The sequence below is a fragment of the Vulpes lagopus genome, chromosome 5, assembly GCF_018345385.1.
Source record: "Vulpes lagopus strain Blue_001 chromosome 5, ASM1834538v1, whole genome shotgun sequence".
In the NCBI taxonomy this organism is placed as follows: Eukaryota; Metazoa; Chordata; class Mammalia; order Carnivora; family Canidae; genus Vulpes; species Vulpes lagopus.
Window position 1 is genome coordinate 5,555,938 of NC_054828.1, and position 23,432 is coordinate 5,579,369.

At 55.9% G+C, this 23,432-nt stretch overlaps 2 protein-coding genes across 6 annotated transcripts in view; both read left to right on the plus strand.

The window, feature by feature from the left end:
- Positions 1-597: 597 nt before the first annotated feature.
- On the plus strand, positions 598-14,178 carry PNPLA5 (patatin like phospholipase domain containing 5). Of its 5 annotated transcripts, none has more exons than XM_041754323.1 (9): positions 598-854; positions 1,208-1,440; positions 3,095-3,160; positions 3,427-3,636; positions 5,095-5,155; positions 6,440-6,625; positions 8,619-8,751; positions 10,949-11,065; positions 11,667-14,178. In XM_041754323.1, exons 1-9 carry the CDS (start codon positions 662-664, stop codon positions 11,749-11,751), a joined length of 1,284 nt encoding a protein of 427 aa, XP_041610257.1. In that variant the 5' UTR covers positions 598-661; the 3' UTR covers positions 11,752-14,178. The 5 variants fall into 5 exon arrangements, with proteins under 5 accessions (XP_041610257.1, XP_041610256.1, XP_041610259.1 ...); XM_041754322.1 differs by having other exon boundaries at positions 724-978; XM_041754325.1 differs by having other exon boundaries at positions 724-978; positions 10,949-11,070; positions 11,667-11,756.
- A 6,715-nt stretch (positions 14,179-20,893) lies between these two features.
- SULT4A1 (sulfotransferase family 4A member 1) overlaps positions 20,894-23,432 on the plus strand; it is a 33,991-nt gene continuing 31,452 nt past the window's right edge. Inside the window, exon 1 of the mRNA XM_041754111.1 lies at positions 20,894-21,121. Coding sequence (XP_041610045.1) covers positions 20,953-21,121 — 169 coding nt within the window. The 5' untranslated portion in view covers positions 20,894-20,952. The remainder of the gene's footprint in view (positions 21,122-23,432) is intronic.

The following is a 23,432-nucleotide window of genomic DNA, read 5'->3' on the forward strand; positions in this document are numbered from 1 at the left end:
CCTGGACCTTATTGGCTGGCGCGGCGGGTGACGCGACCGGGGCCCCGAGGGGCGGGGCGGGGCCGGGCCCGAGGGGCGGGGCGAGGGCCTCGAGGGGGCGGGGCCCCGAAGGTGGAGAGGGACGGGGCAGGGCCCCGAGGGGCGGGGGCGGGGCGGGGCCGAGCCGGGGCCACCGGGGGCAGGGCCACCGGGGGCGGGGCCACCGAGGGGCGGGGCCATGAGGGGGCGGGGCGGGACCGGGGCCACCGGGGGCAGGGCCACCGAGGGGCGGGGCCATGAGGGGGCGGGGCGGGGCCGGGGCCACCGGGGGCAGGGCCACAGAGGGGCGGGGCCATGAGGGGGCGGGGCGGGGCCGGGGCCACCGGGGGCAGGGCCACGGAGGGGCGGGGCCATGAGGGGGCGGGGCGGGGCCGGAGCCACCGGGGGGCAGGGCCACAGGGGGCGGGGCCATGGGGGCGGGGCCGGGCCGGGGCCACAGGGGCGGGGCCATTAGGGGGCGGGGCGGGGCCACAGGGGCGGGGCCATTAGGGGGCGGGGCCACAGGGGCGGGCCGTGAGGGGCGGGGCCCTTGCTGCAGCTGCAGCTTTTCCTAGGAGCCGTGTCTCCCGCGCCCTAGTCCTGTGCCCGGGTGCTGCACCCCAGCCCCGCCGGCCCCGCCGCCATGCGCTGCTACGAAGACGAGGGCAGCTGGAACCTGTCCTTCTCGGGCGCCGGCTTCCTGGGGCTCTACCATGTGGGTGTCACGCGCTGCTTCCGCGAGCGCGCCCCGCGCCTCCTCCAGGGCGCCCGCCGCATCTATGGCTCCTCGTCCGGGGCGCTCAACGCCGTCAGCATCATCGCGGACCAGTCGCTGGGTGCGTGGGGGCCGGCGCGGGCTGGGGGCGCGGGGGACGCCGGCCCCACGCTGGAGACGGGGTTTCAGCCCCTTACATCCAGCATGCGCCTACTGGACCCTCGTGAGAACCCCGAGGACTCGGGGTAGGGTTACCCTGTTTCTCGGGGGACGGATCAGAGCTGGGGAGGCTGTTCCCAAGATCAAAAAAGGTGGACAGAGCGTTTAAGGCAGGGCTGGGCACAGAAATTCTGAGCCGGAGAGGGGAAGACTCTCCACTCCCCAGGTACCCGGGAGGGAGGTCAAGTCTTTGGGACAGCCGTGAGCAGGCCCCCTGGGTGTCTGAGGACTCTCTCCTCTCCCCCACGACCCCAGATTTCTGCTGCTCCAATCTCCTGGGCATGGTCAAGCACTTGGAGCAGCTGAGCCTGGGCATCTTCCACCCTGCCTTCGCCCCCATTGAGCACATTAGGCAGCAGCTGCAGGAGAGCCTGCCCCCCAACATTCACATCCTGGCCTCCCAGCGGCTGGGCATCTCCATGACCCGCTGGTCGGATGGCCGCAACTTCATTGTCACCAACTTCGCAACCCGCAATGAAGTCATCCAGGTGAGTGTGTGGTGGGACCCAGGGCCTGGAGGCAGGTGAGTGGGCTTCCACTCTGCAGTAACTTCCAGGTGCTTCCCAGAGGCAGACCCTCCTTCAAGGGCAGGGGGGCGGTGTCACTTAAGGGTCTCATTTGTAAGAGTCTACATTTGCATCTCTCATTTGTAAGAGCTACAGAGAGGGGCTGCAGGGTGAGTATGGAGACTCCCAGCTTGCTTTGGGAAGGCCCCTTTGGGAAGGCTGGACACAGAAGGGAACGGCTCGGGAGGGGGCAAAGTCAGGCTTCGGTATTCAGGGTCCCTCAAGGTACTGTTTTTCCAAAGGAGTGCCTGCCCACCATGGATTAGGAAACAGTTCAGGATTGTTATAAAATAGGAGGTTGTGACAGAGAGCTGCACGGTCAGGGAGGGAGGCCAGTGACAGGCTATGGGAGTGGTCAGGTGGGTTGGGTCCCTGGGAGGGCTCAGGCAGGTAGGGAGACTGGGAGGGAGGCCCGGAGCTCTGCTCCCCATTCTTATCACGGTCTGTGCCTGACACCCAGCCTAGGGTCCCTGATGCGGGATCTGCTTCACCTTGTGACCCCAGCACCCAACATGGGGACTGTTTCTGAGTCTGTGATGATTGGAATTCTTAGTGTGTGCAGGAGAGGGGCCACATCCTTTGCTGTGAGCTGATGTCCATGGGCTCTCGAGAAAGCCAGTCAGGGACCCTAAAAGTTATCCCAGCATCTTTGCCTGTAGGGCACATAGCACATAGCACATGTAGGGACTCAGTAAACATTAGCTGCTGTCACTATTATTATTAATCTGGGGGAATGAGATGCTGCCGCTTGCATCTCCAACTGGTTAGAGCCAGGATGAGTTCTGTGTCCCTCAGAGAGGGTTGGAGGGATGTTTCCAAGTAGACCTCAAGACAAGGTTCTATGGTCTAAGAGTTTGGTAAGCTCTAGGCCAGTGGTTCTCATGATTTTTCACCCTGGGGACATTTGGCAATATTGGAGGCATTTTTGGTTGTCACAACTGTGTGTGTGTGTGTGTGTGCACGCGCGTGCACAAAGTACTAACGCCTAGTGGGTAGAGGCCAAGGATGCTGCTAAGTATCCCATTCGTACAGGACAGCACCCTCCCACTCCATCCATCCCCCACTCCCAAGACAGAATTTTCTCAAGCCCCAAATGTCAATATGGTAAGCATCTTTTTCACTGCTGGACTTGTCAGAGCCTCTACTGGGAAGAATGGACAGCGTTTTCCAAGTGGATAAAGAAGTCAAGATTTCTTGTTTGAGATGCATCTGGTTGGGTCAGGGAACACACTTTGGGAGACATATCTAGATTGTTGGTGAAGAATTCCTTCCAGGTAGGTGGAGGAGAAATTGTTTTTAGGGGGAAAAAAATCCCAGCAGCGGTATCGAGTGAGCAAGGACCCATGAGAAGCAAGAGGAGGGTGGGTGTCATGCAGGCCTCTGCATCCAAATACCTTCTTAACCTTGAGAACTTGGCTGGGACATGGCAACTTCTTTGGGCCTCGTTTCCCTCCCCTGAACACAGGGCTAATGCCACAAACTTTGCAGGCTGCTCTGGGGTTAGACACCACACCCAGAGCACGTTCCAAAAGCCAGGAGCATGAACAACTGTGTTTCCCCTGACTTGTTTTCCCAGGCTCTGATCTGCACCGTGTACTTTCCTTTCTACTGTGGGATAATTCCCCCTGAATTCAGAGGGGAGGTAAGTGCACTTTGGGCGCTTGATGACTGAGTCCCTGCCCTGTGCTCTGGGTATCCAGTGTCCCTACTGCTGAAAGGCATGTGGTTGGAGGGAACCTGTGCTCCTTGAGGACCTACTGTGTACCAGGCCCTCCCTCTGCTCCTGGGGGGGTGCTCACAGCATCCTGGGCTAGAGGGGACCTCGTGGCTCAGGGGCAGCTAGGGGTCACCAGCTGCAGCATGGGAAGAGGGCAGGGATCCTGAGCAGATAACCCACCTGAATTGCAGCGCTACATCGATGGGGCTCTGAGCAACCACCTGCCCTTTTCGGACTCGCCCTCCACAATCACCGTGTCCCCTTTCCATGGGACAGTGGACATCTGCCCCCAGAGCACCTCGGCCAACATACATGAGCTGAATGCCTTCAATGCCAGTCTCCAGATCTCCACCAAGAACTTCTTCCTGGGGTTCAGTTGCCTCATATCCCCCAACTCTGAGGTAGGCCTGGCCCCAGTGCCCACTGTGAAGGTATTAGAGGCTTGACCGTGATCAAGGATCCTGTGAGTCAGACTTTCCCCTGACCCCACCTCAGGGCAGTTGGGATACATGCTCTGAGTCTTATAGCCAAGCTCTTGAACCTATGGCACAGGGGTCAGGTTGGGTCTTTACAAGTTTCCGCTGCTTGAGTGAATGTTGACTTAGCTCTGGCCCCACATCAATGCCAACCCTGCAGAGCTGGGGTGTGAGCCAGGCCTCCGCTGGTGTTCCTCTGGTTCAGGCTCTGTGAGAAGGTACTACTACCATCTCTGTTACTCAGGGGGAAGACATCAAGGCTCAGAGAGGCTAAGCACCTTGTTCAAAGTCACACAGCCTGGAAGCAGCAAAGCCCAGTTCCAAATCCTCAGCTAGCCTCGACCCATGCTCCTAACTATGGCCCTGGACTGTGGCCAGTTGACTATTCCTGTGGAGGGGAGGCAAAAGCATAGACAAAAATGGACAATAGATCTACATTTGCTTTTTTCCCTTGATATTTCTGGAAAATGGGTAATTTGACCACAAACAATCACCATAACATGCTCCTCTACCTCAACTATGTCCTGTTCCTCTCCCATTCTTTCATACCTTCTATGGTTCTGTAGCATTTTGTTTTGTTTTTGACTTTAAATAATCTCTATGCCACACGTGGGGCTCGACCCCATGACCCTGAGATCAAGAGTCCCATGCTCTACCAACTGAGCCAGCCAGGCACCTTGGTTCTGTTGTGTTTTAGAAGTTATGAAACAAGATCATGTTCATTTACTCTGATCTTCCCTATAGCTGTGGGGCGGACAGAAAATCTTAGCCCTATCTTAGAGACAAGGAAGCCGAGGCTGTCAGAGATGTGGCGTGGCCATCCTGAGGCCACACAGCGGGGGAAGGCAGGGCTCCCTCCTGGACCTGCAGGTGGCTTTTCTCCACCAGTGGAGCCCTGATTGAGACAGGGTGGGTGTGAGCCCCTAGGGTCCTCTGCTATCTCAGGCTGGTTCTGGGAATAAACAGCAACGGGCAAAGGCAACCACCCTGCATTGACCCATAGGGATCCAGGGAACGCCCCGGGCATCCTGGTCCAGGGAACGCCCCGGGCATCCTGGGCCAGGCCTAGTTACCGTGTTGTCCAGAGGAGGGCACTGAGACCGGAGAGAAGAGTCTGGAGCAAGAGCCCCCACCAAGGAGTCTGAGAGGAGGGAGGTGACATGGAGCTGTGGGGAGGGCAGCTGATGGAGCAGCTTGTCCTGCCTGGGGTCCTGTCACCATCCCCACCCAGCACGGGGTCCTCGAGTCCTGCTGAGGGGCTTCTTGGGGAGCGCAGGCTGGGCAGGGATGGCTTCCAGGTGAAGACAAGTCTCTGGCCTGTGAACACAGCTCAGGGGGCAGGGCCAGGCCTTCCCCACCCCATCCTGACCTGTGTGTTTGCAGGTAGCAGCGGACAACTGCAGACAAGGTTACCTGGATGCCCTCAGGTTCCTGGAGAGACGCGGTAGGTGGCAGCCCCCAGAGTACAGGGGCATCCTGCTTCCTGTGAGCCCAGAGTAGAACCCGCTTTCCTAGCATTTGGGGACCTCAGATCCCTCACTGTGCTCTATGCTCAGCCTCTGCTCTATGCTTGGCCTCTGCTTGGAGGCTGGGGACCCAGAGAGGATCACACGTGCGTCCTGCTCTTGAGCTGCCTTGAGCCTGGTGCCGGGAGACAGACCAAGAGGGAGACCTCCCCCCCCCCCGGAGATGGAGGGATTCTCAGGCCTGTGGGAGCCCAGAGGGGGCGCTTGACCCAGTTTAGGGGGTGGACAAGGGGGCCTTTCTGGAGGCGGCATCAGGTAAGCTGGGCTTTGATGAGTTACAAAGACTGGAAAGGCTGAAGACGGGAAGAGAGCATTCTGAGCAGAGGGAAGGTGAGCAACAGCAAAGGAACGGAGGCCAACACCATAACTCAGTGTGGCCTCCGGAGAGCATGTGTGTGTGTGTGTGTGTGTGTGTGTGTGTTCGTGGGGTAGCGGGTTGGGTCTTCTCAGCCGGAGGGTTTGCATGTCATCCCACTGGGCAATGCTGTCCAATATGTAGAGCGGAGACTTGAACCCAGGCCTTCTGGCTCCAGAACCCATGTCCTTTGCCCCCCATGCTGCAGCCCCAAACACACAGCAGCAGGAGAGAATTTGCTGAGCACTTGACACATGCCTGGATCTGGCGTGAGCTTCACATACTCGTCTTCTTTAATTCTTGGAACAACCACATGAAGCAGATTTTAATTTTCTACTTTCTCAAAGAGGGAAACTGAGGCACAGAGCAGTTATGTTGCGGAGCTAGCAGCTGTCGACATCAGGGTTTTTTTTTTTTAAAGATTTTATTTATTTATTCATAGACACACAGAGAGAGGCAGAGATACAGGCAGAGGGAGAAGCAGGCTCCATGCAGGGAGCCCGACGTGGATCTCCAGGATCACACCCCAGGCTGCAGGCGGCGCCAAACCGCTGTGCCACCAGAGCTGCCTGACATCAGGGTTTTGTACCTTGGGCTGTGTCTTCAGGGTCCAGGCTCTGATTAACCACTAGAAAGTACACAGGAAATGAGGATCAGAGAAGGCCTCTGGGACAACGGGAAGAGGCCATTCATTCAGGAGAAGCCAGGTGTCCACCCTGGACCAAGCAGGTCCCCAGAGCTGGCTTTGGGAACTGGGGCAGGTTCGGGTGGCATGGAGAGGCAGGACGTGTCACCAGGGGGTTCCAGACGTGCTGACCTGTCACATCCCTCCTCTCCACTGATCCAGGACTTACAAAGGAGCCAGTGCTTTGGGTGCTGGTGTCTAAGGAGCCTCCAGCCCCAGCTGATGGGAGCCAGGACACCGGCCACAACAGAGGCCAGGAGGGGGGCCTATCTCTCAACTGGACAGTGCCCAATGTGCTGGTCAAGGACGTGCCCAACTTTGAGCAGCTCTCGCCAGAGCTGGAGGCTGGTACTGCCCCTTCCTCCATGTGCTTGCTCACCTAGCACATGCCCTGCACACAGGAGCCTGGGGGCAGAGACCCTGCCCTGCAGGTGCTCACGGGCTGGAAGAGGACAGGACTCTTTAGTTGAGCATCTATTATGTGCCAAGTGTGGTGCCAGCGCCTTTATACAGTGGTGTCATTCACTCCATACCACAGCCATGGGCTTACATGTTTTCCTTACCCCATTTCACTGATGAGGACGCTGAAGCTCAGAGAGGCAATTGGGAAATTCCGACCCAAATCTGTGCCTCGGAAAGCCAGGCCTTTGCCCACAAGGCCAGGGAAGGGCAGAAAGTACTGAGGACGTGAGAGAGGCCCACACAGAGGGGTCTGGACTCTCCACGTGGAGATGGGCTCATTTCTTCTTCCCACCAATACTCTGAGGATGGCACTGAATTGTCCCCATTGTATGGATGAGGAAACCATAGCACAGAGAGGTGAAGTGACTTGTCCAAAGTCACACAGCTAACAAATAGCCCAAGCAGGAGTTCTGCTCTGAGCCACTTACTCTGCCCTCCTTTGTAGTGACCTGAAAGTCACAATGCAGCAGCAGAAAAGTCTAGGTGTGTGTAATGGTGGTGGGGATGTGGGTTTGAACAGCATCTAAGTGAGACCACAAAGGAGGAGCTGGCCAGACAAAGGGGGGGGGGGGAATATGAGCATCCAGGCAGAGGGTACAGTGTGTGCAAATGTCCTGGGTTTGGTGGGGGCTGCTGGAGGGCCCCGTGGCTGCAGCGTGGTGGCTGAGGGGCAAGGGAACAGAGGTAAGCTCGCAGGCTGGGAGCATCAGGCAGGTGGCTTTGAGAGCTGCAGGTCGAGAGAGATGGGGAGGCACTGGGGGTGGGGGGAAGCTTAGGAGGGGCAGCCCCTCCTTTTCAGAGTTCACGGCTGGCTGCTCCGAAGTCTAGATACAGCTTTCTGCACCTGGCTGGGAGGGGACGGGCTGGGGGTGGGGGGAGACTGGGAGGAGAGAGGACAGTGGCTGAGGTTAGAGTGAGGATAGTCTGGGTGAGCGAGGGGATGGAGACGGAGTCTCTTTCTGCACCAGAGACCATATGGGGTGTGCAGGGACAGGCCTGGATCTGTGCTGATCCCAGAGGCCTGAGCTTGGAGCTCTGGACCCAAGGCAGCATCCCTGCGGCCACCTGGGGGCACCGGAGAGCCGCCTTCGTGATGGGGCCGCACAGGCCGCTGGTCCCTGGGACAGGTCTTAACCTGCTGGACCCTTGCCGACCTCCTTTAATCCGTGCATGTCTGCCTGCATCTTGGGACACACGCAGGTAAGTGAGGAGGAGCTGGGTCTCTGAGCTGGGGTGTCTGTGACCCCTCTCAGGGGCTGTCCCGACAGCACTAGCCCGAGACCGGGTTGGAGGCCTAGCCTTGGATTTCCTAGTTGGAAAACTAGGATTTGGGCTCTGGCGCTGTCCTGGCCAGGATGCCAGTCCCTTCTACCCTGGTCATTTCAGGAGATGGGGGCTCGGGAAGTGGTTATGTCATTCTTGCTGCCGCTGTTGCTAATGACACTGATGTGTTGCTGTCATCAAGGGAGGTGTGGCATGGGCACTAGTCCCATCCTGGGGTGAGAGGCCACAACAGACTTTGCAGAAGGGTGAGAGAGATGGAAAGATCTCGGAGAGCCTGAGACCTTGTTTCCATCTTGGGACCCCTGCCACTTCCTGGGATGGTCTTTGAGCAAGTCACTTCCCCACTCTGAACCTCAGTCTCCTCATCTGTGAAAGGGGCGCGCCCTGTGGTTTGGGGACAATAGTGAGAGAGCACAGGCTGAGTGCCTAGCCCTCTGCTGGCTCAAACTAGGGGCTTGGTCAGTGCCGCTTCTTTCTCTGCAGATGGGGGTGGGGTGGGGGGGTGGGCATGCTTTGTGGACCGTGTGAGGCGGAGGGGGCGATGGTGAGGGGGCTGGCTGGAGGGGTGGTGGTCATGCCGTGGCTTCTCCTGCAGCACTGCAGAAGGCATGTAGGAGAGACGCCAGCACCTGGGCCCACTTCTGCCGGTCGAGGCCCGGCCGGGCACTGACCTACTTGCTGCTGCCCTGCACACTACCCTTCGAGTACATTTACTTCCGGGGCAAAAGGTGAGGCTGAGCCAGCAGCCCTGGACAGGGCCTGGCTTGTCACCCAGGTTGTGGTAGAGACCAGCGCCCATGGCAGGAAGGGCAGCTGGCACGCTGGGTGGGCAGAGCCTGGCTGGCCTCCGCCTGCTTGCATGGTGCTGCTTGCACAACCCAGAGGCATCTCGGTGCTCTCCTCTGCAAGATGGGACTGATGGGGAGACGGGCTATCAAGGGGATGACCGGTGGATCAGAAACGGGGCCTCCTGGTCAACGCTCTGGCCCTCCCCTGTCTCTAGGACCTTTGGCCCTTTGCTCTACCTGTTAGAGCCTCAGAGGAAATGTGCTGCTTCTGGAGAAATAACTCTAGGGGCTGGTCTGGTTCAGATTTGCTGTGTGGCCTGGGCCGGGTCTCTTGACCCCGCTGGGCCTCTGATTCCTCTTCTATAAAATAAGGCCCTTCCAGGGCAGACTGGTTGTGGTTAAGCCCTCACTAACCATTCTGACTTTGCTGATGAATGAATCACCTGCGTTGTTTGTTCATTCATTCCACCGATAGCTATCGAGGGCCTACCTAGGGCCAGGCCTTGGCTGGCATAAGGAGGCAGCACTGACTCAGACCCAGTCCCTGGCCTTGTGGAGCTCACAACCACAAACCATCACACGCTCATCTGTGTAATCACACCTGTGCCTAGTGATGCCGAGAGAGGTCTACACTGGCTGTGATTCCTCAAAGAGGTCTACACTGGCTGTGAACCGAGATAGCTCACCCTGGGGGCTCTCTGGTCAGGGAAGGCTGCCTAAAGAAGGTAACTTTGGAGTTATAACCTGAAAAATGGGTAGGAGTCCACCAGACAAAATGGGTAGGAGTCCAGGGAAAGAGAGAAGGGGAAAAGAATTCCAGAGGGATGGAACAACATGTGCAAAGGTCATGAGGTGGAAGGCAGAGGCAGTAAGGCTCACTGGAGGAGCAGAACAGGAGGCCAGTATGGCAGGAGCCAAAAGGTAGAGTCCGGGACGAGATGCAGCAGGGGTGAGGCGACATGGCGGTGGCTGACAGGGGCTAGACACGCAGGGCTCCACAGCCAGGCGAGGAGTGTGGTCTGCATCCTAACAGCGGTGGGAAGGCAGCAAAGCGTTTCCATGGAGAAGAGTATTTTTAAAAAATCTTTATCCCCTAAAAGGTCTCTGACGATGAACCACAGGTCTCTGTTTCGCTCCACGATGAGTTAATGACTGGATCAGCCCTGCTGTTGGCATTGCCAGCGGCCCAAAGCCAGGAAGAGAGCTTTCTGCTAATTCAGATTCTCCTCATGCTGAGCTGTTAGATTGAAACCACAGGTCAGAGTCAAAGAGAAGTGCAAAGTCTAGACTTTTCAGCTCAAAAAAAAAAAAAAAAAGTCTCTTTATGAGCACCGATGGAGAAACCTATCCAGGTCACAGGGAAATTCAACTTCATACTTAGTATTTTTTTTTTGTAACATACATGTTCAACATGCAGGTTATAATAATAGAGGCAGACAGTCCAGAGCAAGGGAGGTGATGGTCCAGGTTATGTTTTGCTTCTCATACTCCACCCTGTGGACTGTCTGCTAGTTTGAGGCCCTGTTTAGAGGCTCCGCAGAAGGCAACATATTGAGGGGAGGCCCTGCCGTGCCCAGCGAGTCGGAGAAGGTGCCCAGCTAGGCACTGTCTCAGCCACAATTGGATGGCCTGGTCCTCTTGACCCTACAGGGTTCGCACGGAGAGCCATGGGAGGGTTTTGAGCAAGAAAGGCTCTGATCAGATTGCGTTTCAGGGAAGTCACTGGCTGCTAAGAGGAGGGAGGCTGGAGGCCAGGGGAGTAGGGAGGGCAGGTCTGGGGCACCTGCAGGCAAGGTCACGGACCTCTTCTGGCAGGTGAGGAAGCTGAGGCCCAGAGAGGTTCCCTGACCTGCCCAGGTCACACAGCCGATGAGCAGGGGAGCTGGGCGGCAACCGGACCCCAGCCTGGCCCCAGAGCCCTGCCCCTTCCTGCCCGACTCCCCGGTGGAGTCGATAGCCAGCTCTGCGGCGGGGCCAACGTTGCTGGGTGCTTCTCGCCCCCTATTCGGCTTCCACTAGGCCTGGTGCCTCGGGGTCAGGAGCCTCTGGCTCCCTGCTCCGGGCCCCTGGGGTAGGGGGGCATGGCCGGCCGCACGCTTTGGCCTAGCTGAGCGGTGTCTGCTGCCCTTTTGTCCAGGCTGGTGGCGTGGCTGCCCGATATGCCAGCCGACGTGTGGTGGATGCAGGGCGTGCTGCAGAGCTTGGCCGCCGAGATCTACACCAGGTCAAAGGACCAGCTCCTCAGGCTGGTCAGGTGAGGTGGGCAGTGTGGCCTGGGTCGGAGCGGGTAAGGCTTCCCCAGTGGGGAAAGGTCCGGCTGTTTTTCTGGACCCTGGGCAGGGTCCGCGCTGTCCATGTCCTTCTCTCCAGCCACCCGTGCAGGCCACGGCACATGTTTGCTCACCACTGGGGGCCAGGCCCATGCTGGGCCGGAGGTAGGAGCTGGCCAGTCACGCTGGTCAGTGTGCAGGACCTGCTCACCGAGGCAGCCTGAGCTCCCAGAGGACGAGTGGGCCTCCCTGCGCTGCCAGATCCCCAGCAGCCTTCCAGATGTCCCTGCCTGTCCTGTGTGGGGTCTGGGTTGGGGCTGCTGTCTCTCCTCAACATGCCCTCCCTACTGGCTAGAGGCCCTGGTGTCCTTCCAGCCCACTTTACAGCCATCCCTGGAACCTTCCTGCTAGTCTCAGCGGGGCCAGAATAAGGGCTTCAGGGGCTTTCCTTGTGGCAGGATCTTGGGAGAAGAGGGACCCAGGGCTCTCTGAATGCGAGGGCTGCCCCCACGTGGCTCCACCCTGACCTTCACCCTTCCCCGGGCTCTAAAAGCTTGTACTCCCCGGCTTCTGCTTCCTCCACAGCCTGCCGGTCACTAGCCCCCTCCAGCCTGGGGCAGCTCCTCTCGTGGACCTGGCCAAGGATCCCAGACCTCCCCATCAGGCCTGAGGGGCACAATGCAGGGCCAGCCCAAGGACTGGCCTCCCCTGGTCCCCGTCTTGGCCCTCATCCTGTGCTGACATCTGCTCCCAGTCCTTGAGTCCTGACTAGTCTTCCAGAGGCTCAGAGCCCAGCGTGGTGCTATCTGCTGAGTGGAGGACTGAGGGAACAGCCTCCCTTTCCTCTCAGACTCGCCCCTGATTGTGTGGGTGGGTGGCCCCTGGGAACCAGAACAGGCCCCACCAGCTCCCCTGGAGCCCCTGTTCCTTGGAGCCAAGGAACCAGTGAGAGAAGGGGTGTCTCCCGGGGGCCCAGGGACTTCTTTTTTGGGAAAGGCCCAGCTTGTTGGTATGTCCCTTGGTCACTGTATCCAGGTCACCCGGTCCCTGACTCATCAGAGGGAAAAAGGAAGGTAGGAGCTGAGACACACAAATTGGCTCTTGAATTTCTGTGGTGGGGGACTCAGGGGCAGCGTCTGTTGAGGAGCAGGGTCCGCATGCTGTTGCTGAGCTGTTTGCAGAGCACTTTGCAGAAGACAGTGAAAGTGCCATGTGCTCCTGATTGGAAGGCAGATGGAAGTGATGGGTTGGGGTGTCCCTCCCCTCAGACCCTTCCTTTGACTTCCTTGGTCCTGCACTAGTCCCGCGGTGACCCCCATGGTTTGTCTCATTCTAGCAACCTTGATCTCTGACTTCCTACTCATCCATCCAGCGGGGACCCCCCAGCAGGGAATGTGAAGGTGGGAAGAGAGAGGGGGCTCAAAATCTTCTCAGAATCCCACCTACGTGGGTCCTGCTGGGGTGCCCCGGGACCCCTGGCTGCCAGCACTGTGGTGCCACCCCCTTATTCCTCAGGAAGGCTTATGGTGTAGCAGTGCCTCCACACACACCACCCCCAGGTCCCTTCCTCTCTCGCAGAGAGGAGACTGGGACCCCAGCCCTCTGGCCTCTCCTGGGAGCCAATCCTCTTCTTGTCCTCAGAGTAGAACCCACACTGTATCTTGGCCAGTCCCTTAGGACACACTCAGCCTGAGTAAGGATGGGGAGGGTGGGGAGATGGAGACATCAGCAAGAGAAAAAGAGAGCAGAGGAATAAATCCAAACAAAAGAGATAATGACTCATTCATTCATTCATTTGATTTATGCTTAATGGGTTGTAGGTTCTAGGGTCACAGCAGTGAACAAAACTTGCATTCTGGTGCAAGTAAGGGGAAGGAGATGCTAAACAGCCAACCAGAAGCTGAAAATGAGATGATCTGAGGAGCAGTAGTGGCGTGAAGAGAGCGAGAGAGAATGGACACAGTGGCGGTCAGGGTGGGAGCAACATTGGGTCAGTGGTCCAGGAAGGCCTCTCTGAGAAGGTGACATCAGGGGCAGGGCCTCAGATGAGAGGCAGACAGCTGGGGGAAGAGCTTTGCAAGCAGAGGGAACAGCAAGTAGTTGGTGTGGCCAGGGCCTTGTGAGCGATGGGGAGCACCGAGCGTGATGAGGCAGGCAGAGGGTAGGCAGAGGCTGGGTCACAGAGGCCACTGTCACGGTGATCAGGGCTTTGGGTGTGGGCAGTCAGGGGAGGTGTTGGGAGCAGAGAAGCGAAAAGCCAAGGGCAGAGTGAGAGAGCGGAGCGTAGGAGGGCCTGGGTCAGGTTGGGAGGTTGAAAGGGAGAGGAGAGTTTACCGAGAGCGAGGACTTGCGGGAGGGTGCACCTCCCCACTCATCTCCAGGACCCACTGGGGCTGAGCTGACCTCTGTCCCCTCTTGCTGTCACCTGGGTGGGGGCAGGCACAGATACTGTCCCCTGCAGCAGGAAGGGGGCTGTCCTACCTTGAGTCAGGTGATCTCCAAGCCCCAAGTTTCCTCTCTCCACAGACCTGGAATGCCTTGTCCTCACTCCCAGGCACTGGGTTTGGGATTTCCTCTGCCTGTGGTGAGGGGAGGACCGGCCTCCTGGGGCTCCAGGTTGAGGATCTAGAGGCTCAGGAGGCCTCTGAGAATTATCCCCTATCAAGGACATGGGCCTCTATGTGCAAACAGACCTCCCCTTATCACCCCTTCTCTCACCAGTTCTTTGGGGCTTTCCCTAGGGCCATCTTTGCCCCCATTGCTTTGTTTTGTGTCTTAGATGGAGAAAGATAATAGGCCTCTCCCATCTTCATCTTCATCCTCTTTTCCTGACAGCATGTTGCTAAATGTTTCTAGCTTATTTGGTTGAATATCTCAGTGGCGGATAATACTCTGCTCTGAGCACTTCTTTTTGTCTTTATTATTTGTGGCTCCTGAGTCAGGGTCACGTCTTCACAACTTGTGGTTGCAGAGATTATTCACATGCATCACTCACAGTGCTTTACAGCTTATAAGTACTTCCCTGATTTCTCTCCTATTGAACTCTTAGACATTTTCTCATGTGGCTTTAAAATCTGACTGCAGGGGACGCCTGGGTGGCTCAGTGGTTGAGTGTCTGCCTTCGGCTCAGGGCATGATCCCAGGATCCAGGATCGAGTCCCACATCGGGCTCCCTGCATGGAGCCTGCTTCTCCCTCTGCCTGTGTCTCTGCCTCTCTCTCTGTGTCTCTCATGAATAAATAAATAAAATCTTAAAAAAAAAATCTGACTGCCTGTGGCTTTCTCCATTGATCCCAGCTCTGTGCTCTAGGCCTATGCACCCTGCCTACTCCCTCTGCCTGGGGACAGCCTGCCAGGGATAGAAGGGTGGTGAGCTCATCCTTCTGAGGCTACTCTTTTCTTCAGTGAATAGCCTGTGCCTTACCACCACTCATCAGGGACATCCCCAACCCAGACTTGCTGCGTGGTAAACTACAACCCCATACCCCTAGTTTGTTCAAGTCTCTCTAGGAGTATGGAGTCCAGTGCTGCCCCTGATATGATATGAGATGACCAGTACTGGACCTAAATTGCCTTTCACCTCTCACCTCCTGGTCACCTCCTCTATTAATGTAGTCTCAGAATGAATGGGCTTAGCCTGGGCAACTCCTGTGGGTTTCACTGAGCTACCATCCACCAACAGTGCTATGTTCTCCCTTAAGCCTGGAGGTGGCTCAGCTGACAAAGCAGACAGCCCAGGAGCTGATCCAGGTCAGAGTTCCCTGGCTTATTACCCATACAGCCTTCCAGCATAGAGCCCCAGGGCATTACAGAGGAGAGGAGGGATCTAGGGCTCTGAATTGAGGTCCACATGAGTCTAAGTCCCATCTCCGCAATTGAGCATTAATGTAACCTAGCAAAATTCCCTCTCCTCTTAGAGTCTTGGGTCCCCCCCTGCATAAAATGGAGATAACAGCATGTACCTCATGAAATATTTACTTGAGAAAAGTAAATGCTCCTTGTAGACTACATCATATGGTAGGAATTACTGCCCAGAAAGAGGGAGCAGGAAGTGAAATGCACTAACTTCACATCTGCTCTTTGTTAGGCACCAGACTAGGAGGACCACTGGGCCTCCTCTGAGCCTCACACCACCGCTGGGTGGGGGATAGTCCTGAGAAGACTCAGGGGAGTGGTGATGGGGCCCAGACCTGTGTGATATCAGAGCTCTATCATGCCATGGTCTCCCATCAGCAGAGCTAAAGTCATGTGTCCACCACCATCCTCTTTCTCCCAATGTTCCAACCAAGGACCTCTTTGGGCCTTGGAGCCCTGACACAGCCATGGCTTTCATTCTCAATCCACCTTCCCAGGCTGACTGCAAACCCCTGCCCCAGGCTGGCTTTCTGGCTTTCTGAGAGCCTGTTGTCTGCAGAGTGTATCCAGGTGCCTGAGGCAGATCCCTGCCCCAAGGAGCTCATATGCTTCTGTTGTTATTTCTGTGGAAATAATAGGGAATCTAACCCTTACAAGACCACTCACTTTACACGTTTCAAAGCCCATCATAAAAAAAAAAAAAAAAAGCCCATCATCTCAGTTCTCACAGCAACCCTGGGAGTTTGGAGATATACTCTGCAATTTATGGATGAGGAAATGGAGGTGCAAAAAGGTTATGTTGATTGGTAAGTGGTAGAACTGGAAAGGCCCAAATCTGTGCTCCAGGAAACAGAGAGACCCCTCGATCATTACAGCTTCATTGTTCACCTGCTCTGTGATGCCAGGCAAGTTCTGTCCTTGATCAATTCCTCATTTCCTGTCTTTAAAATCAGAGATTGGACCAGCTGGTTTCTAAGGCGCCTGCAGCTCTGCTCTGAGCCCCAAACACAAACAATACCACCATATTAGAGATGATTCCAGGAGGGGATTAACCACAGTGGAACTGAACCACTGTTCAGTGGTTTCTGAACTAGCTCTTCATGGGAGCCTAGAATTTGGGTTGGCAAACAAGTTATTCCAGGAGGGGACACTGTAGATGCAAACGCATATTGGGGGTGGCCTATGGTAAGTTAAACCCACAAGGAATCTGAGCTTCAGAGAGGTGAAGTGCTTTGTCCAAGGTTCCACAGCCAGTCAGTGGTGGGGGTAGCATTCAATCCCAGGTCAGGCTGTGATTCTGTTCTGTCTGAATATTAGAATGCTGAGTGGAAATACTGAGGAAGTCTTCTGCAGAAATTCTGATGTAACTGATCTTGACCTAGACGTCTGTCTGGGTAGGAGTGTGTTGGAGCCTGTAGTCCCTGGGCACTGGTGTCTTCACGGGCCACTCTGGGTGTGACTACCTGCCTGAGCCAGCAATCTGTGCTTCAGACTTGCTTAATATCATCTGTGCCAAGCAGGCTGGTATGTGCCAATCTATGGCTGGGATCTCGTGATGCTAATGGGCTGACCTCTGCCCCAGCACTAAGTCCTGGTTACACTGGGCATCCCCAGGAAGATACCTCAACTCCTCTGGGCTTTGAATCCCACCCATAAATCTGATCTTGGATATTAACCTAACCAAGTATTTGGTGATGTTAAGAAACATTCATTATTTTTTAGCTGTGTTAATATATAGGGAACGTGGGTTTCAAAGAGTTTTTATCTTTTAGATATCTCTACTGAAGTATTTCTGAATGAAATAATACGTGATATTTGCTTCAAAATAATATGGGGGGGGCTGAGCATTGATGAAATGTGGGTTGGTAACAGTTGACACTGGGTGATGAGTTCATAGAAATTGACTAAACTTTTTTCTAATTTCGTATATGTTTGATATTTCCATAATAAGTGAGCACTTAGCCTTAAAAATTATTAGCACAGACAAATGGAAAATATGCAACAAAACGGAACATATAACAAAGAAAATGAGGGTCGTGGGGAGTCGTGGTTATCCAGCCTCAGACCGGGAGGGCAGTAGGATCGGGGAACCGTGCGCGTTCAGCACCGCGGACAGCAACCCGCGGCCGTTCCCCTCCGCCTGGGCAGCTTAGGGATCCCGGGCTTGAGGCCTGGTGCGTCCACCTTGGTTAGGAGGGGTCTGCGCAGGACAGAGGGCCACCCGGCCTCCTACACCCCTCCAGAGGTGGCCCTCTGTCTTCATTACTCATGGGGTAGACCAGGCCTTGCTGGTCTCGCAAGAAATTTCTGATTTTCTGCTCCTTAAGGATACCTTTGTCAAAAATCAATCGATCACCTATGTATGGATCTATTTCTGAGCTCTCTATCCTGCTGCAAGTATCTATATGTCTGTGCTTGTGTCAATCCCATGCTCTTTTGATTCATAGCCTTAAGGTTAAAAGCTTTGTAGTAAGTCCTGATAACAAGTACTGTGAGCCTTACAACTTTACTATTCACTTTCAAAATTGTTTTGACTATTTCTAGGTTCTTTACTTTTCCATATAGATTATACTTATTTTTTTATTTTTTTAAGATTTTATTTATTTATTCATAAGAGACACAGAGAGAGAGGCCGAAATATAGGCAGAGGGAGAAGCAGGCTCCCCACAGGGAGCACAATATGGGACTCGATCCCAGAACCCCAGGATCACCGCCTTGTCAATTCTTACAAGTGAGCCCATTGGAGTTTTGCCTGGGACTGTACAGACCCTATAGATGACTCTGAGTAGAATGGGCATCCTAACAATGTTGAGACTTCCAAACCACGAACAGGGTATATGTCTCCATTTCCTTAGATTCTCTTTAATTTCTCTTGTCAAGGTTTTGTAGCTTCTGTTATACAAATTTTGCACATATTTTCTTAGATATATTCCTAAGCCCTTTTATCTGATGTTATTGCAAATGATATTTTTTAAATTTCAATTTTTAAAAATGTAAATTTCCAACCGTTTGTTGATAGTATGTAGAAACAGAATTGATTTTTGTTTTTTGGCCTTGTAGCATGTGACCTCACTAAACTCACTTATTAATTTTAGTAGCTTTTGGGGTAGAATTCCCCAGGATTTTCTATTTTAAGGGTTTTGCTTCAGATTTTTATTCCTAAAAAATCTGAACCTATAGAAAAATTTTGAGAAGTCATACAACTGAAGTAAGCAGAATAACACACTCCTTATCTGCCACTGTGTCTGCACCCTAATCCCCAGAACCTATGAATATGTTACATGTCAAAGGGAATTAAGGTTGCAGTTGGAATTATACAGTAGCTAGTTGGCTGACCTTAATATAGATTATCCGGGATTGTTGGGTAGGTCCAATGTAATTACAAGGGTCCTTAAAAGTGGAAGAGGACACAAAAGAAGAGTCAATGTCAGCTTAATAGAATGAGAGCGAGACTATACCTGCCATTGCTGGCCTTGTAGACGGTGAAAGGGGCCACAAGCCAAGGAGTGCCAGCGGCCTCTAGAGGCTAGAAAAGGCAAGACTGTGAATACATCCCTAGAGACTCCAGAAAGAAGTGTGTAGCTTTGTGGACTCCTTGATTTTAGCATAGTGACACCCTCACTAGATGTCTGGCCTACAGAACTATAAGACAATAAATAAACTTTTGTCTGAAGTCACTGAGTTTGTGATAATTTATTACAACAGTAATAGAAAACTAACAAAACAACGAACATACACCATCACCAGCATACACACACACACACACACATACACACGAGCATGTGCACTTTTGTATTGCTATTTAGTAAATATTTTCACTGTATAAATATATGACAATTCATCCAGTGTACCACTGATGGACATTTGAGCTGTTTCCTATTTTTGTCTAGTGAGTACAGAGTTTTCCTAATTTGGCCTTTCAGGCTAGCCCGTTTCCTCTTGAACTATCCCATCATTTTTTGACATTTAGTATTTTGCCCAACACAATGTTTTAGGCTCATTTTGTACTTTTTCCCCTCCAGCCCTAGAATTGGCCTTTTTTTTTTTTCCTTCTCAAGAAAGCCCAGTTCCTTTTGTTGGGGAAGTGTTTAGGAACCAATATCTGGGCACTGGGTGTGCCTAGTTATAACTGGAATACCAGTACCTAAGGGCCTTTGCAGCAAAGAAATAGGTATTTTTTAAAATAACAAATTCATGTCAATACCTCAGATTCCAACCCAAGACCATCTCCCTTGCCTTCTCCAGTAGTGAGAGCCCTCTCATCTGAAACATCAGGACATTTTCATTCATTTGCCTATTTCCTCCAGCCTTTGGCTAGCTGTCTGTGTCATTACCTAATTGTTCTTAATGTCTCGGGTGCTTGGATTGTCCTCCTTCATTTTGGAAAAGACACCCACAAGCCTCCAGAGCTGGGGTTAATTGCTCTTTCCTCCCTCCGTCCAACATGTACACATGGCCTATGCCTCCCAGATCATGTGTGTGTATGTGTCTCTCTCTCCTTTTTAAAGATTTTAATTATTGATTCATGAGAGACAGAGAGGCAGCGACACAGGCAGAGGGAGAAGCTCTCCCTGCGGGGAGCCCGATGTAGGACTCGATCCCAGGACTCCGGGATCACGACCTGTTCCAAAGGCAGATGTTCAACCACTGAGCCCCCCAGGTGCCCCTGCGTGTGTCTCTCTTGCTAGACTGCAAGTGTCTCATTCCAGAGCAAGGAGGTCCTGCCCACCTCATTTCCTCAGGATTCTTGCTGGTGTAGTTATCCGTGTCCACCAGCCCAGCTATAGAACCTAGGGGTAGAGTTTATTATTCCCTTTCCGGCGTCCAGGACATCTAGACGCCGGGAATCAGACCAGGACCCCACTGTTTTCATCCTTCTGTTCCCCAGCACCAGGCATGTGGCAGGCGCTCAATACACGCCTGTTGAGTGAATAACTGGATGGGGGGTTAAACTAAAACCTCTTTAGAATTCGGTTGTTCTCAAATTGCAGCATGAAAAAGAAGTACCTTATTAAATGCAGTTTTGGGGGCGCTATTCCCAGAGAGCCTGTCTCCGGAGGTCCAGGGTCGGCCCTGGAATCTGCAATTAACACTCCCCGGCTCCCGCCCGCAGGAGGTCACGAAGCGTGTTGTTCACGCACCCGTCGCCACCTGAGACTGTCTTGGTTCTTGGCAAATGTCGGCTCCGAGAGGGCCGGGCTTCTGCCTGGTGGTACCTCGGGAACCTGGGCCGGTGCCTGGGACGGATCTGGTCCCTGAATATTCGTGGGGTGAATCTTTAAGGTCACTGGCCGGGGGGAGTGTTTGCGGGCCTGTGTCGAGCGCTTGCTGAGTGACGGGGTCAGCGGGGTGATGGACGAACGCGCGGTGGAGGGGATGTGGGGTACCGGCGGGGAGGTCGAGGCCGTGGGGCCTGGGCCATCCCAGGTGGGTAAGGGCACGCAGGTGCGGCGAGGCCTGGGCAGCCCACCACGTCACGTTTGCGGAGGGCAGCCCGCGCGCGGCGGGCGGGGCCATGACGTCATACCGCGGAGAGCCGCCAGGGCGGGGCGCGGATGCGGACGGCGCCGTGACGTCACGCCTGCGGAGCGCCGCGCGGCGGCTGGGGCGGGGCGGGGGGGGGGGGTCGGGCGGCGCTGTGACGTCACGCCTGCGGAGCGCCGCGCGGCGGCTGGCGGCGGGTGCGGGCGCGGGAGCGGGTGCGGGCGCGGGGCGGGGAGCGGGGCGGGCGGCGCCGTGACGTCACGCCTGCGGAGCGCCGCGCGGCGGCTGGGGCGGGGCGGGGGGGGGGGGTCGGGCGGCGCTGTGACGTCACGCCTGCGGAGCGCCGCGCGGCGGCTGGGGCGGGGCGGGGCGCGGGGCGCGGGGCGGGCGGCGCCGTGACGTCACGCCTGCGGAGCGCCGCTCGGCGGCTGGCGGCTGGCGGCGGGTGCGGGCGCGGGCGCGGGCGCGGGCGCGGGGCGGGCCGGGAGCGGGCGGCGCGGCTCCGGGGCCGGGCGGCGGCGGCGGCGGCGGCATGGCGGAGAGCGAGGCCGAGACCCCCAGCACCCCGGGCGAGTTCGAGAGCAAGTACTTCGAGTTCCACGGCGTGCGGCTGCCGCCCTTCTGCCGCGGGAAGATGGAGGAGATCGCCAACTTCCCGGTGCGGCCCAGCGACGTGTGGATCGTCACCTACCCCAAGTCCGGTGAGCCCCGCGCCGACCCCACCCGCCCTGCTCTGCGGCGCGCCGGCGCGGGGGCTGCCCGGCCGGGCGCGGGGAGGGCGGGGGCCGGAGCTCCACGGGGCGGGGGGGGGGGTCGGCCGGCATTTGGGGAAACCGAGGCCGGAGACCTTGCGAGGTGGGCCCCCGGGGATGCAGCCTGTGTGCCTGGAGCGGCCGGGGGGACAGGCCCGGGCGGCCACCGCTCCGCTGCATCCCCTGCCCCCCCCCCCCCGGGCGGGCTGTGTGACCTTGGACAGCCGCGCAGCCTCTCTGTTCCGGGCCCGCTTCAGCCTCGGGTGGGCGCAGAGTGCGGTGATCGTTTGGGAAGGGGGTTGAGATGGGCGTCGGGGCCCTCGTCTTGTGCGTGGGCTCGGGTGGGGGATGGGCCCGCCGTGCTCCGGTGCATGCCCGGTGTTCCCTCGTTTCGGCGCCGGCTCCGCACTCCGGTGTCGTCAGGCAGGACCCCGGGCGTTCCTGTTTCCCGGCGTTACCTGACCTCAGATTCATGACAGCCGCCGAGGGAAGGGACGGGACGGTCATCTTCCCTTTCCAGTCTAGGCGGTGCGGCTCAGAGACGGCCGGAGGCTTGCCCAAGGTCACACAGCTGGAGCTGGGAAGCGGCAGAGCTGCGCTTTAGAGCCAGGCCGGTCTGCCCGGGACTTGATGTCAGAGATCATCATGTAGTGTCTCTTCTGAGGTTTGCAGGGAAAAGAGGCAGCTTCCCCGTTCTCGGTCACAGCTGAGGGAGAAGGAGGGAGACACCTGAATCCAGGCCGTGCAGCGTGTCCATAGCCTGGGCCAGAAGGTGGCCAGCCTGGAGGTCATGTGGCATCAGCAGCCGTGCAGCTTGCTGGGCGAGCTGTATGCGTGGCTCTCAGCTGGAAGAGCTGTTGCAGGGTCCCAGACCCCTGAGGGGGAGGCCTGATTCTCTGAGGAAGGCTGGGGAAGCGGCCAGCAGTGCTGGGGAGGGTGGGGAATCGTGTTGGGGCGGGGGGGGGGGGGGCTTGAAGAAGTCTGGAAATGCTGCCAGGCTGTCCTTGGGAAGGGGGAAGGGGAGAAGGTGCCATGGCCAGGGGCTTTCCTTCTGCTGCAGCCCCACAGCCCCATGGGTATGGGGCTCAGCGTTTTTCCCACTTCAGAGCCCCATATAACATACAGCTGAAAGACCACCACCCCCACCTGGGGGTGGGGCTGTACTTGGACCCCCACCTTAAACGTGGGAGCAATAAAGACTAAAAGTCATCTCGTGTCAGTTTAGGACGGGGTTTGCCTCCAGATGAATTGTGAAAAACTTGGTTTGGCCACAGCTTTAGGACCCTTGAATTGCAGATGAGGGATGGAGGTTTTGGCGTTCCTTTCCTCCATTTTACGAAGTTAAGAAGCTGGAGGGGGAGGAGGCACAGGCCAGGAGGCTCACTTGGAACGCTGTGTACCTGGGGCTTGTGGGGGATGCTCTAGAGGCACCCTGGCTCTGCAGGGACATTTCTGGCTCTTTTGATGGGGAATGCGGTTGTTAAAGAAGTTTTCTGGGGGACCCAAACTCAAATCATGTTTGTCACTAGAATCTTTCAAGGACAGACAAAAGCACATGGTAGACTTTTTAATAAGAAGACAAAACAGGGCCCTTTCCCTTGGTGACAGAAAACCCAGTGGTGGTCTCGAGCCCCTGGTGCTTTGTGTGAGATCCCTACACGCAGAGCCCTAGAGAGCCACCTCTTTAAAACTTAAAAAAAATTTGAAGCCCTTCATGGCCTTTCCAGGCTCTTACCAGTGCCTCCAAAGGCTTTCATTCTCCCCACCCCGCTGTTCGCTGTTTGTGAAGTTTGTTACATGGAATGATCGGGGGGTGTGTGTGTGTGTGTGTGTGTGTGTGGAAAAACCAGTCCCCGAAGTCGGCCGTGAAGATTTTTCTCTCGACCAGAGAAAAGGGCCCTGGAAGTCATTGCCAGTGGCCTCCGGTAGCAGGAAAAGCTGGTTCCAGCAAGCCGTTACCCTTGGGCTAGGCCGAGCCTTGGCATCCTCTGCCGTGAAATTTGCAGCTTAAATTGTGCAATCGCTGAGCCCTTGGGTCTTGGGGGCCATTTTCTTGAATACAGGCTGGTAGCAGCTTGGAATGGACCCGAATGCTTTGGGAGTAGGTGAACAGCCGCTTATGGAGTCCTGTATGCCAAGTACCCTGCCACCCCTTGGGGCCGTGGTTTCCACGGGGGCAGGGGAGGCCACCGCGTACCATCTTTGGAGGAAGTGGGATGATGCATGAGCGCCCCTCCCTGTGCCAGGTGCATGGTAAGCA